At 50.6% G+C, this 12,603-nt stretch overlaps 1 protein-coding gene across 2 annotated transcripts in view; it reads left to right on the top strand.

Moving 5' to 3' along the window:
• The window catches only part of BRMS1L (BRMS1 like transcriptional repressor), a 74,600-nt gene that overhangs the window by 43,128 nt on the left and 18,869 nt on the right, over positions 1–12,603 (top strand). For both annotated transcript variants that reach the window (XM_078659358.1, XM_078659357.1), the window contains 3 exons: positions 961–1,000; positions 2,378–2,455; positions 5,283–5,409. In XM_078659358.1, coding sequence (XP_078515484.1) covers positions 961–1,000; positions 2,378–2,455; positions 5,283–5,409 — 245 coding nt within the window. The remainder of the gene's footprint in view (positions 1–960; positions 1,001–2,377; positions 2,456–5,282; positions 5,410–12,603) is intronic.

The following is a 12,603-nucleotide window of genomic DNA, read 5'->3' as shown; positions in this document are numbered from 1 at the left end:
GCAGTGGCAAGAAGAGAGCTTCCGTCTGAAGAGCACGGCAGGTAGAGACAAGCACTGCTGTCAGATGCACAAGTACATTGCCACAGAGATCACTTCACCTTGTTGTAAATATGCACACTCCTCAGTATTTACCTAACGCATCTTGTGCTGAGTTAGCGATAGCCAGTGATTGATTAATTGGTTCGCCCAAGGTTTAGGCAGTGGATAGGCACAACACGTTCATATAAACTGCTCTCACGCTTATTTGTGTGCAGCTAATCGTTGATCTTGTTCAGTGCTAGGGCCTAGGCAGCTGTGATTCAACCAATCTACTGTCCAAACTTTGAATCTTTAAAACTCAAGGGATTATTCTCTGCTAGGCTCTAATTATCCAAAGGGTCATCCGGGTTTTTCAATATGATAGATACAACAAAATCTTTCTTCTTCTTGGCAGACATCATCCGGGCTCTTTTTGTATTCCTTGGCCCTGATTTTCTCATGGAGTTCACCATTTTCTTTTTCACCTGCACCCAGAAAAACAAGCATTGGCATAGCCAATAGGTCTCGCTTGTGGGACCTTTATAAGTATTTAGTTACAAGGATATTGTGCTGCAAAACAAAATACTTATAAGGTCCCACAAGCGAGACCTATTGGCTATGCCAATGCTTGTTTTCTCTTCTTGTGCTCTGCTTTGAAAAAGCAAAACACAACTTCTGTTCTTCTGCCTCGGCAGCATTGCATGTGGCAGCTTTGGGGGAGTGAGGGGTCTGTGGCGCATAGCTACTGCACAAGAAAGCATCAGAGAGTGCTCTGCTTCTGTACTGCAGCACGGGGACCTTTGAAGCATGTAGCATCGGCGCGTGGAAGGGGTGCTGATGGGAAAGAGGCGCTCTGCTCCAGTACTGCTGTATGATTCTTGACTGCTTGTCTGGTGTCCTAACTGATGTTTCCAAACCTTGTTCTCCTTGTTCTCCTCTCAGGCAATGGCGACACTTGGACCTCACCGAGTGAAGGCAGAAGGTAAGCCGTGGAGGATCCGTTCAGAAGTTCAGCCATGGAGTAGAGTAGTGCAGCGTTAAAGATGGGGTGGAGGCAGGTCTTCGGTACAGCAGCTAGACTAACTGGAGCTTCTAAATCCGAGCTATGTCTGTGTAGGGCACAGGGAGGAGTGAGTGAGCTCGACGTTTCATATCAGAAGTAAAGAAGCTGTGCTGCAGGTTTTTTCTTTTTTTTACAAAGAATGAATTCATAGAATTTGCACTTTAGCACATGCTCCAAATAGTGATTTATGAGTTCCTTGTCTCAAAGGCAAACTCCATTGGATCCCTGGCAGTGTTGCCAAGCACAAACTCATTGCAGCTGTGTGAGGCTGTGGTGTATTGCGTGCCTGTCAATGCTCCAGTCTCAAGGAACCGTAAACATGACGGTTGGCTGCTATCCTCGCTCTGGTTCATCCAATACCCCATCTGCCAGACTTGAGGCATTTGTGTACAGCATCTGAGCTGAGCCCATATCTGCTAGTGGTCTGTGTATTGCCATTCTCACTCCCTTACAGTCTTCAGGCCCCCTCTATGCATGACTCTGCGGCCATGGTGGCTGACTTTCTCCTGTTTACCCCAGTCATACATGTGGACACCACTTTTAACGCAGGTCATTTTTGCAATCCCCCCTACGTCATACCACGCTTTTCCTGTCTTTTAACCTTGCCAGAGCTGACTTCTGCTATGATCAGCTTAAAAAAAAAAAGTGAGGTCCACTAGCCATCCTGTTCATACTGTTGGCTTGCAAGATGGCTGTGGGCGGAGTTCTTGCTGCTCACATCTGATTTGAACTGCTGCTTGTGAGTTAAAATCTTACAAGGTCCAACTGACATTAAACCTTTCTGGGTCAATATTTCGACTCTCAATAAACCTCCTTACCAGCACATTTCATCAGAATTGCTACTACTACAATGTTGAAGCAACTCTGATCCTCCCAGGGCCACAAGGTGCTAGTATAGCCCTCTCTAGAGCAGCTTGTGTCAGTGATTTAGAGGAGTGTAACTCGTTTACTTGGCACCCCAGTTGTGGTAGTTAGTGGAGTCTTGGAAAAGGATCCTTGGTTCATGGCCTGGCAGGGGTAGAGGACAGAGGTCTCCAGTGCCCCCTAAAAGGAGTAGCCATGGCTGATGCGTTTCAGGAGCGGAGAGAGATGTGAGACGTGGTGTGGGTTTTGAGAGGGAAGAGAGATGTGAATGTGGAGTCCCTTGGAAGCACAGACATTGTACCCCACTGTAACGACCCTTGGGGCAGGGTGAGCAGAGCGTCTTCCAGTCTAGCAGACTGGTAGGTTTTCTAGGAGCTGTTTAGAAAGGCCTAGTGGCACTAATATACTGAAATTTACCTCTTCTTTCCTCAGATCTGGTAGAAGCTTCACTCCGCTCCCCAGGGGCTTCGCCACGTCACAGTTCTGGGCGTGGTCTTGCTGTATCTGTAGGTGAGGACATTGTCTGGGGGGGGGGGGGGATTGAGGCATTTTCAGCACCAGAGGTGTGAGCATTGTTGCTTCATTGGCTCTAAAATCCTAATTGTATAAATTGTTTCTAACATGTTGATGTAGCATGCTCTGCATACTTCTGCCATCTAGTGTTGGGTTCTGACATTTGCAGGTTGTCTAGTCTGGAATGTGTATGGGCACCCAGGCCTGGTTAGATGTTTCTTTCCACCACTGGGTTCAGAAGTGTATGGATGGGCTCTGAGACTCTACATACTCCACTTTTTCTTGGGCCTCTGTGTTGAGTTTCAGTTCAACTCCACACCCAGAATTGGAGAAATCCTTTGTCTGCGATCTTCTCCACAACAACCTTTCACAACCACCAACTCCTCATCAGAGGAATCTCATCAACTGTCTCAAGCTCCTTGCTGCATGCCTTGCTCTCAAAGGTTTCCTTCAAGTTAGTCGTAGCAAAGTGGTCTTCAAAACATACTGGACCTCAATGTATTATCCCCAAAAACAATGTGTCACTCACTCTTTAACTTTCATCACTAGCGCAGCAGACCTGCTGTTGGGCGCACTGCCGCTGCATACGCCATCTGACGGCCTACCTTCCCGGGGTGGACGACGACGTGACAGACCTGCTTAGGATGCATCAACCAGTCCACAAGTAGGAACTTGGTGCGGAAGGTGTGGCGCATATCCCAAACCCTAATCCTGGTAGCCTTCCAAGTGGGTCAGACTACCCTGGTAAAACACTCCTTGCGGTGGTCCCACAAGAAGTTCCCCAACAGACCCAACTTTCTCACGAAGAACCAAGGTCAAATCGGACACCCAGACACATCTATCTAGGCGCCAGGCACCTGAAGTCCTGGAGTCCATGGCCCTTTTGCGGGCGTCCTGCGGCCTACCACATGAGCCAGCTGTGCAGCAAATTGGATGAGAATGTGTCTGCTCTTGTATTTCCAAACATCTGGACCCCCTTAAGCCGACTGTCTAAGATATTATCTGTTCATTTGTAGATCTGTAGACATTGGTCTTGGCATACAATTCTGTTTCTCCATTTGGCAACAATAGCCGATGACATGCAAAACAGGGAACCCCTTCCCTACTTGGCATCCCTGTAGTTGAGGTTTTCATGGACGGTCTCCTAAGACACATCCCTCACAGAGACCCCAACATGCCCCTGTGTGCAGTCTGTGTGGTTCTTGCTAGACTCCTGGGACCCCCATTTAAGCCTCTGCACTCTTCCGTTCCTCTCCTGGGAAGTAGTTTTCCTCGTAGTCTTAACATCTCTCAAACACATCCATGAGTGGCAGGCCTTTCTCCTACAGGACCTCATTTGCATCCACAAGGACAGGGTCATCCTCCGAACTAACCCAAAGTTCCTCCCCAAAATGGTGTCCGCTTTCCAATTCAGCCGGACTATAGAGCTCCCAGTCTTCTTCCCTCACCCAGACTCTGTAGCGGAGAGGGCCCTTCCCTAGAGATGTTCAACTCGCTCTCATGTATTACATTGACAGGACCAAGCTGTTCCGCAAAGCTGACCAGTTTGTAGCCTTTGCCAGACCAATCTTGCTGTCATAAAGCCAAAAGAGCCATCCCTGTTGACTTGGGCGACCTCTACACACACACAGCAGAAACCAAGGACTCCCTTGACCATGTCCTGTTAGCTGATTCATGTAAAGCAGCCGCTTGAATAATACCTTGCACTTTTACCAAGCACTGCTGTGTGGACATGTGCCTTGGCGCCTTGAGACCCTCACGGGTGAGTCGTGCGCTTACCATTTCCCTGATTGATCCATACACTAGCCACCCCCTGAAGGGAAGACCTGCGTTACAGTCTGCAGAGCATGTGTATCTACAGCATGAAATGCTGCACCTGGAAAAGGTGATTTACCCAATAAGAATCTGTAGCGTGTAGTGCTGTAGATTCATATTCACCCACCCTACCAGAAGCGGGTGGCACTACTTGCAGGTCTCTACTTATTAGCTAGATTCCTTTCATAATATACATGTGCACCATACTGTGTTCTCTCGCCGATCCATAGCACTCACCTGCTGTGTGAAAAACAGTGTAACATGTAGTCGGTGCCCATGTGGATTACTGCTTCGGGGTGGAGTCCCAGTGCCTCCTGCGCCTCTGAAGCCGTTCTATGAAGAAAAGCAGTGCACAAACGTTGAGTCCAGCACTACATGGCAGGAGCATGCAGAGTATGTGAATCTAACGTTTTCCTTCAACCATCATTTGGCGGCCCTGAGGGTCTGCAGTACAATCCCGCTTCTATGCAGTCATCAGGCTCAGGTGACCTTCTCTACCCACTGTGAGCTTCTACTCCTCATCAGGGTCCCTTGTACAGGCACTCGGAGAGTAGTCACAATGTAATTTCCTCCAGGATATCGCAGAACAATGTCTTTAGGCACACCAGTGAGGCCACACTTTTAGGTTTGTCTCACTAGACCATGTGAGAGCCGCCCTGTCTCCTCTGGGCATTGATACATGGACATTGAGGAATTGCTTGGCAGATTAAATTTCAGATCTGTGCGTGACCTCATACACGTGATCATATGAGGCCCTTTCTGACCATTAGCAATGTGAGCAGCCAGGCCGAAGCACCTTCAGCACACAGGAGCATGTGCACAACTGAAATCCTGAGTCTTGGTAAGAGAAAACATGCATGATCAGACATGACCATCTAAGAGCAGCCACGGCCCCTGCAGGGCATTAGCACAGAGAGCCTGCCCCTACATTCTGGGCAACTTTGTTTCTTGGGGGTAGTTGTCATTCCACGCAACAGGCGCTCATTCTTCCTCTTCCTGTTTTCCGTAGTTCCAATGAAGATGGATAAGTTCCCGCACAGTGCCAGGTCGGAGGATGGGCGCCTTCACTATGATGGAGAGTGGTACGGTCGAGGACACACCATCTGTATCGATAAAAAGGACGAGTATCCTACCAGGTGAGTGCTTCACTCTGTACCGGTGAACTACTCGTGGTATGATATTGTCTTTTGTGTGGATAGATCAGTTTTCGGGGTTTGCAAAAGCTGAACAAGGAGCCTCTCTGTGGTCATATGGCTGCTCACTGGATGTGAGAGGGGTGATGAGCACTGTACACTCAGGGTGAGCTGCTAGAGAGGACAGGCGCAGTTCTGGCGGTGATCAGTGACCAGATCCAACCAAGGGATAACATACTGTCTCCTTGGGCAGACATGCACGTAACTCACAGGTTCCAGTCACGTGGGCTGCTGAATTCATATCTATTGCATAGATTGCCGCCTAGTGTTGGGTCCGGATGATTGCACATTGTTGTCCTGGAAGAGTCTTCGAAGTAACACGAGATAGGTGGCTCCTCCCCTGGACTACAGTGCGCATGGGCATCGACTCCATCCCCTGATTGTTTTTTTCCGCCACTGGGTTCGGATGCATATTTGATCACTCAAGTTTGGAATCGATAGAAACTTTTCTTTTGGCCCAAAGGCCTTTACTATATTGTCGGTATTGTCTTGCGATCGGTGTCCTGTTCTGTTCCAGCGCAGTTCCCGAGTCGAACATCCAGAGGAGTCGCGTGGCTCTTCGGCGCTCAAGGCCCAGTCAACGCTAAAGACCTTCTTCGACGAAACATCATGGAACGGAGCCCGTTCAAGAGGTGCCCCGTGTGCAACTCGAAGTACCCTCACATCGACGTCCACCCGGTGTGCAACAATTGCCTGTCGCCGGATCACGATGAGGCAAGCTGTATGGCTTGTTCTCGTTTCCGCTCCAAGAAGACGATTCGACTTCGGCGCGCCAGGAGGCCCAGCAGACGGCATCTGACCAGGTGAACATTTTCGATACCGAGGGTGAAGAGGCAGACGAGCAGGAAGATCAAGAGCCGATGTCCCATCCAGCAGCGGAGATAGACTCCAACTACGACGCAGATGTAGAAATGCTCGATGCTGAAGAAGTCGTCGACGAGGTAGGAGACGACGATGGGGCCGATGGGGCCATGGAAGATAGCTCGAGCGAGGAGCTATGCCCCGTTGAAACAATTCATACGGCTCAGGTCGAGGGATCGCCGCATGGCCTTACCCAAGATCTTACACTGGGTTCTACAGTCTCGCCTCCGGGCCCGGCTACGGACACTTCTAACGAACCACATATGGTGAAATCGAAACCGAAAGGGAAAGCTTCGGTGCCTTCACAACCGAAAGCACTAGAGGCGCCATCGAAACCGAAAGTGCGTGTTGCCTTGGTCGGCTCGAAGTCTTCTGACCTATCGGCGCCGACTAAGACAAAAAAGGTTATCGACCCGGTGAAGTCGCTCAAGGGTGTCGACCCGAAGACTGGGACACCGAAAGCACTTGTCAAGGTCGTCGACCCGAAGAAATTGACGCAGAGGGCCGTCGACACAGACAAAGGACTCGGAGCTACAAAGGTTGTCGATCCTGTGCCTCGGCCGGACATGACCAAAAGCAATACAACCCTCGACACCGCACCTGGTGGTGGCTCAAAGGGACCTGTCGAGTCGACGCAACCGTCCGCCTCCTTCTCAAAACAAGTGTCTGAGTCCTTAAAACGCATTGAGGAGAAAGCTGTCGGACCGAAGGATACTTCCACGCCGAAGACTGCCACCAAACCTCAAAAGTCACCGGCGCCAATTCAGTTTACGCTGCCACAGGAAGTGATGCTGAAGGCCTTCGCACCTAAACCGGTCGTCGAGGCGTCCATGAAGGTGTCCGCGGGGCCGAAGCCTACACCTAAGGTTGTGAGAACAGAGCATCGACAACCCCTGCTTGAGGAGCAGTCGGAACAATTCATCGACGCCCCCACGGGGAAACTTTCTATTTACAAGCGAAAGATTGCCCCAACACAGCCTATGGAGTCCTACACAATTCTCTTAAAGAAGAAGGATTCCATGGATTCACCCGTTCTTGTAGAACTGATAGCTCCACGTGGACAGGACACTGCTCCTATCTCGCCCACTTACTCAGATGTGGAGGCTGGGGAAGGTGACTATGATGAGTACAACTACCCTGCCGACACTGATCCTGAGGATCAACATGACACATGGGCAGATGCTGCTGACCCAGGGGATCCACAAACTGCCCCAGACACTCGGGTGTATAACGTGAAAACATCGCCTACTGAGGACTCAGCGGCATTTAATGCGCTTATTGAAAGGGCAGCCAAAAATCATGACGTCCAGCTCCATGCTGACCCTATTGAGGTGGATTTTTTGTTTGACACCTTTTCCACCTCTGAGAGAACCGTAAAGACTCTGCCAATGTTGAAGGGTGTCTTAAAACATGCCGGAGACATTTTTAAAGAACCCACACGTGCCAGGGTTATAAACCCCAGAATTGAGAAGAAGTACAAGCCGGCTCCTGGCGACCCTGCCTACATCAGGGGCCAGTTACCGTTAGACTCTTTAATTGTTTCCAATGCCCGGAAGAGGGCAAACTCACAAACTACTGGTGATGCTCCTCCCCCTGACAAGGAATCTAAAGTGCTAGAAGCATCGGGGAAGAGGGTGGCGGCTCAAGCGGCCAATATCTGGCGCATTTCTAACACTCAGGCACTCTTAGCCAGATATGACAGGGCACACTACGATACACTAGAGACCCTGTTACAACACTTGCCAGATGAATATAAAGAGGCAGCGGAGATGCTCATACAGGAAGGGAAACTCATCTCAAATGCTTCTATTAAGTGTGCACTGGACGCGGCGGACACCGCGGCCAGGGCCATTAACACCAGTGTGATGTTGCGGCGACAGGCCTGGCTCAGAATCTCCGGGTTCAAGCCGGAGATACAAACCACCATCCTAAATCAGCCTGTGAACCCTGATCACTTAATTTGGACCTGAGGTGGACACCACCCTAGAAAAAATCAAAAGGACACTGAGACTGCAAAGTCTATGGGGGCTCTGCAGTCGCAGCAGTTCAGGGGTGTTTCTTTTCGTCGCTCAGGCAATAGAGGTGTTTCCAGAGGCCAAATGTCCCAGCAAACGCAGTACAATAAGAGTGGCGCACAAACCTCATACAACAAACAAAGTAGAGGTGGCTATCGCGGAAATAGCGCCAAAGGCAGAGGTCGTGGAAACAACAGCTCCCGATCCTCTGCCGCCAACAAACAGTGACGCCTTGTCACTGCCTCCCGACCATACAACACCGGTCGGGGGGAGATTCCAACAGTTCCTGCCGGTCTGGAAATCCATCACCACAGACAGGTGGGTCAGAAAGCTTATCCAGTATGGTTATTGTCTGGAGTTAATATCCACTCCACCCAACATTGGTTGCCCCTCCCATTTCATCAGCAAGACGGGTACCCAGGAGACTATGGCATAAACTCAGGCTAGAAGACTTCCACCGTCTTCTATCAGAGGAGCCGCTGGGTCCATTGAATGGCATAGAGGAGGGATATGATCTCTTCTGCTCCTGGCTCACCAGGGCTCTGGATGCTCTGATGCCTATCGTATCGACTAAAATCAATACTAGAGAGTCGAGTCCCTGGTATGATGGTGCCTTACGTGCCTTGAAGGGAGCCTGTAGACGGGCGGAGAGGGCATGGCGGAAGACGTATGCGGCTGATTTAAAAGCTGCTTACGCCACGTCCGTCAAGCTCTATCATCGGGCTGTTTGTCGAGCCCGAGCGGCATTTTATGCCGCCGAATTTCAAAACAGCATTAACCCGTCGAAGGCCATCTTCAAGGCCGTGAAAGATCTGACGGCGAAGCGGATCACCTCTACGACCGTGAGTTACATCTCTCAATGTGAATCCCTGGCTTCCTATTTCCTGGGTAAAGTCCAAGCAATTTACCGGACATTCCCTAGTATAGGGATTGGTCTGGGAAGCTCTGAGGGGACTCCATCAAATCACCCTGCTCTCATTTCCCCCTCTCACGGTGGATGGATTTGACAAACTTGCGTTGCAAGTCAAAACTGGATCTCCATCCGATCCAGTAAGATCTGCTCTCTTTCGAGATCAGACCTTTATGGGGCGCACTGTTGTGCGTGCCCTTGTCAACCTCTCCCTTGAGTCTGGTGTGGTACCAACTAAGTGGAAGCAGGCAGTGGTGTCCCCAATTATTAAAAAACCTTCCTTGGACCAGTCGAAGCCTGAAAGTTACCGTCCCATCTCGCTGTTGCCCTGGCCGGCAAAGATTACAGAGGCCTATGTCAATCTGGCCCTGTCAGAACATCTGGCCCGGACCAACGCCCTCTACCCCACACAAAATGGCTTCCGTGCTGGACACAGCACGGAGACTGCTCTTCTTGTGATGGTGGAACATCTTCGGGCGAGGTTGGATGAGGGTCAAACGGCGGCGCTGATATTGTTAGACCTCAGCGCCGCCTTTGACACGGTATCTCACGGCATCCTCCTGCGTCGGCTCGAGGAGATTGGTATCGGTGGCCGGGCGTTGCAGTGGTTCCGCTCCTTCCTTGACCACCGTTCCTTCTGTGTTTCCATCCCTCCCTTCAAGTCCAACTTCCAGCCTCTGGCCATGGGGGTTCCGCAGGGGTCCTCGCTGAGTCCCACGCTGTTTAATCTCTATGTGAGACCGCTGGCTTATGTCGCCAGGCAGTGGGGCCTTACCTTGGTCTCATATGCCGACGACACACAGCTGGCGGTTACTCTCAGTGGGGACGCGGAACAAGATGCCCCCAGGTTTCAGGCTGGACTGAAGGAGGTGGCTAGCTGGCTGACAGGAAACTGTCTCCAGCTTAATGCCACTAAAACGGAGGTAATGGTTGTCGGAAGGGGAGTGGAGCTGTGGGGCGACCAATGGTGGCCTCCCGAGCTGGGACCTACTCCAACCCCGGTGTCGGAGGTGAAAAATCTGGGGGTCTGCCTGGATGCGGGCCTTACCTTTGTAGGACACACCAAAAAGACAGCAGCCTGCTGTTTTGGTCTGTTGAGAGGTCTAAGACCAGTATTAAATTTTTTTTATGCCCCAACCCGACAGCTAGTGATCCAGGCAACTATCATCTCTCGCCTGGATTATGCTAGCTCTCTTTTGGTTGGGGCTAACCAGGCTGAGTTAACTCGCCTCCAAAGGGTTCAAAATGCTGCGGCAAGAGCGATTGTCGGTCTGCCCAGATATTGCCCGGTGGCAAGTGTCCTTCGCTCCCTACACTGGCTTCCAGTGAGGAAGCGTATTCTCTTCAAGGTCCTTTGTCTGACCTTCAAGATTTTGAGAGGTATAGGCCCTGAAATCTTGTCCAGCTGTCTTTCTTTCTACGTCCCCACTCGCACCCCCCGCTCTCAGGGCCAGGCCCTTGCTGTAGTCCCTAGGTTTAAACTTAGCCGTACGGGGGGTCGTTCCTTTAGAGTAAAAGCGGCACTATCTTGGAACTCTCTCCCAGTTGAAATTCGTCTACTAGAGGACCTTATGACCTTTCGGAGAGCGATCAAAACTTTTCTGTTTTAGTTATTTCCAATCTGCCTTCTTTTCTGTTGTGTTATGTTTCTCCTTGTCTATACGCCGGGACGCTCCTTGGCTGGAGTAGCTGTGCGCACAATAAATTAATATAACATAACATAACATACCCCCAAAACACCGTCCTATGTCCACAGAGCATTTGCACTTATTGCAGCAGGAGGTACTCGTCATGCTGCAAAAAGGGGCAATCGAGCTCGTGCCGGTGGAAGAAAGAGGCACAGGAGTGTACTCTATGGACTTCTTAATCCCGAAAAAGGACGGGTCCCTCAGACCCATACTGGACCTCAGACCCCTAAACCAGTACATTCTATCAGAACACTTTCACATGCTCACACTGCAGTAGGTTCTTCCGTTGCTCAATCAGGGAGATTTCCTCGCCACATTAGATCTAAAGGATGCATATTTTCACATTCCGCTACATCCGTCACACAGAAAATACCTCCGATTCACCATTCAGAATCCGCATTACCAATTCAAAGTCCTCCCTTTCGGAGTGACTACAGCGCCCAGGGTGTTCACAAAGTGCCAGGCGACAGTGGCCGCACACCTCAGGAGACAAAACATTCACGTCTACCCTTATCTGGACGACTGGCTTGTCCAAGCAAAGTCAGCCCAGCAGTGCGCCGCCAACATGTCCCACACCATTCACCTTCTTCACGATCTAGGATTCTCACTGAATTACCCAAAATCACACCTTCAGCCAGCCCATGTACGGCAGTATCTGGGCACGACGATAAACACTGGCAGCCACAGCACAGCCAAATTCAGTGAGGATCAACAGCATTCAATTGCTGATACAGAAATTCAGACCGCAACACTCGCTTCCAGCACTAGTGTTCATGCAGTTGATAGGCATGATGGCCCCCTGCATCTTCATAGTCCCGCATGCGAGACTACATATGCGTCCGCTTCAGGGGTGCTTAGCACATCAGTGGACTCAGGCTCACGGACAGTTGAAAGACCTAGTGTTGGTAACCGGTCGTGCATACAATTCTCTGCATTGGTGGAATCCACACAACCTTTGCAAGGGCCGACCGTTCCAGGAGCCTGTGCCACAAATCATCCTAACAACTGACTCATCTCTCCAGGGATGGGGAGCTCATGTACTCCACTACACAGTGCAGGGACTATGGACAACGCAGCAAAAGAAGATGCACAACAACCTCCTGGAGCTGATGGCAATCTTCATGGCGCTCAAGTCCTTCAAAGTACGTCTGTGCAACAAGGTCGTGTTGATCAGGACGGACAACATGACGGCAATATACTACATTCAGAAGCAGGGAGGTACACACTCTCCACAGTTGTCTCATCTGGCTCAGAGCATGTGGAAGTGGGCCATTCAAAGGAACATCTTCCTCATGGCGGAGCACCTCCCAGGCAAGGATATTCAGATGGCGGATCTGCTCAGCAGGTACAGCCACCAAATGCACGAGTGGGAGATACATCCATCAGTACTCCGCCCGTACATCCAGCAGTGGGCTCATCTAGAGATAGACCTGTTCGCCACAAGGGAAAACGCCAAATGCCAAAGCTTTGCCGCCAGGTTCCCGCACCCACAGTCGCAGGGCAATGCGATATGGATGAACTGGTCAGGCAAATTTGCGTACGCTTTTCCCCCAGCACCTCTCATCCCGCTGGTGGCAAGAAAGCTAAAGCAGCACTCGATGACTCTCATCCTGGTTGCTCTAATGTGGGCTCGCCAACCATGGTACACCACGTTTCTAGAACT

The sequence above is a fragment of the Lissotriton helveticus genome, chromosome 9, assembly GCF_964261635.1.
Source record: "Lissotriton helveticus chromosome 9, aLisHel1.1, whole genome shotgun sequence".
Lineage (NCBI taxonomy): Eukaryota > Metazoa > Chordata > Amphibia > Caudata > Salamandridae > Lissotriton > Lissotriton helveticus.
The sequence above is the reverse complement of the archived record's forward strand: the minus strand, read 5'-3'. Positions and strand labels throughout refer to the sequence as shown.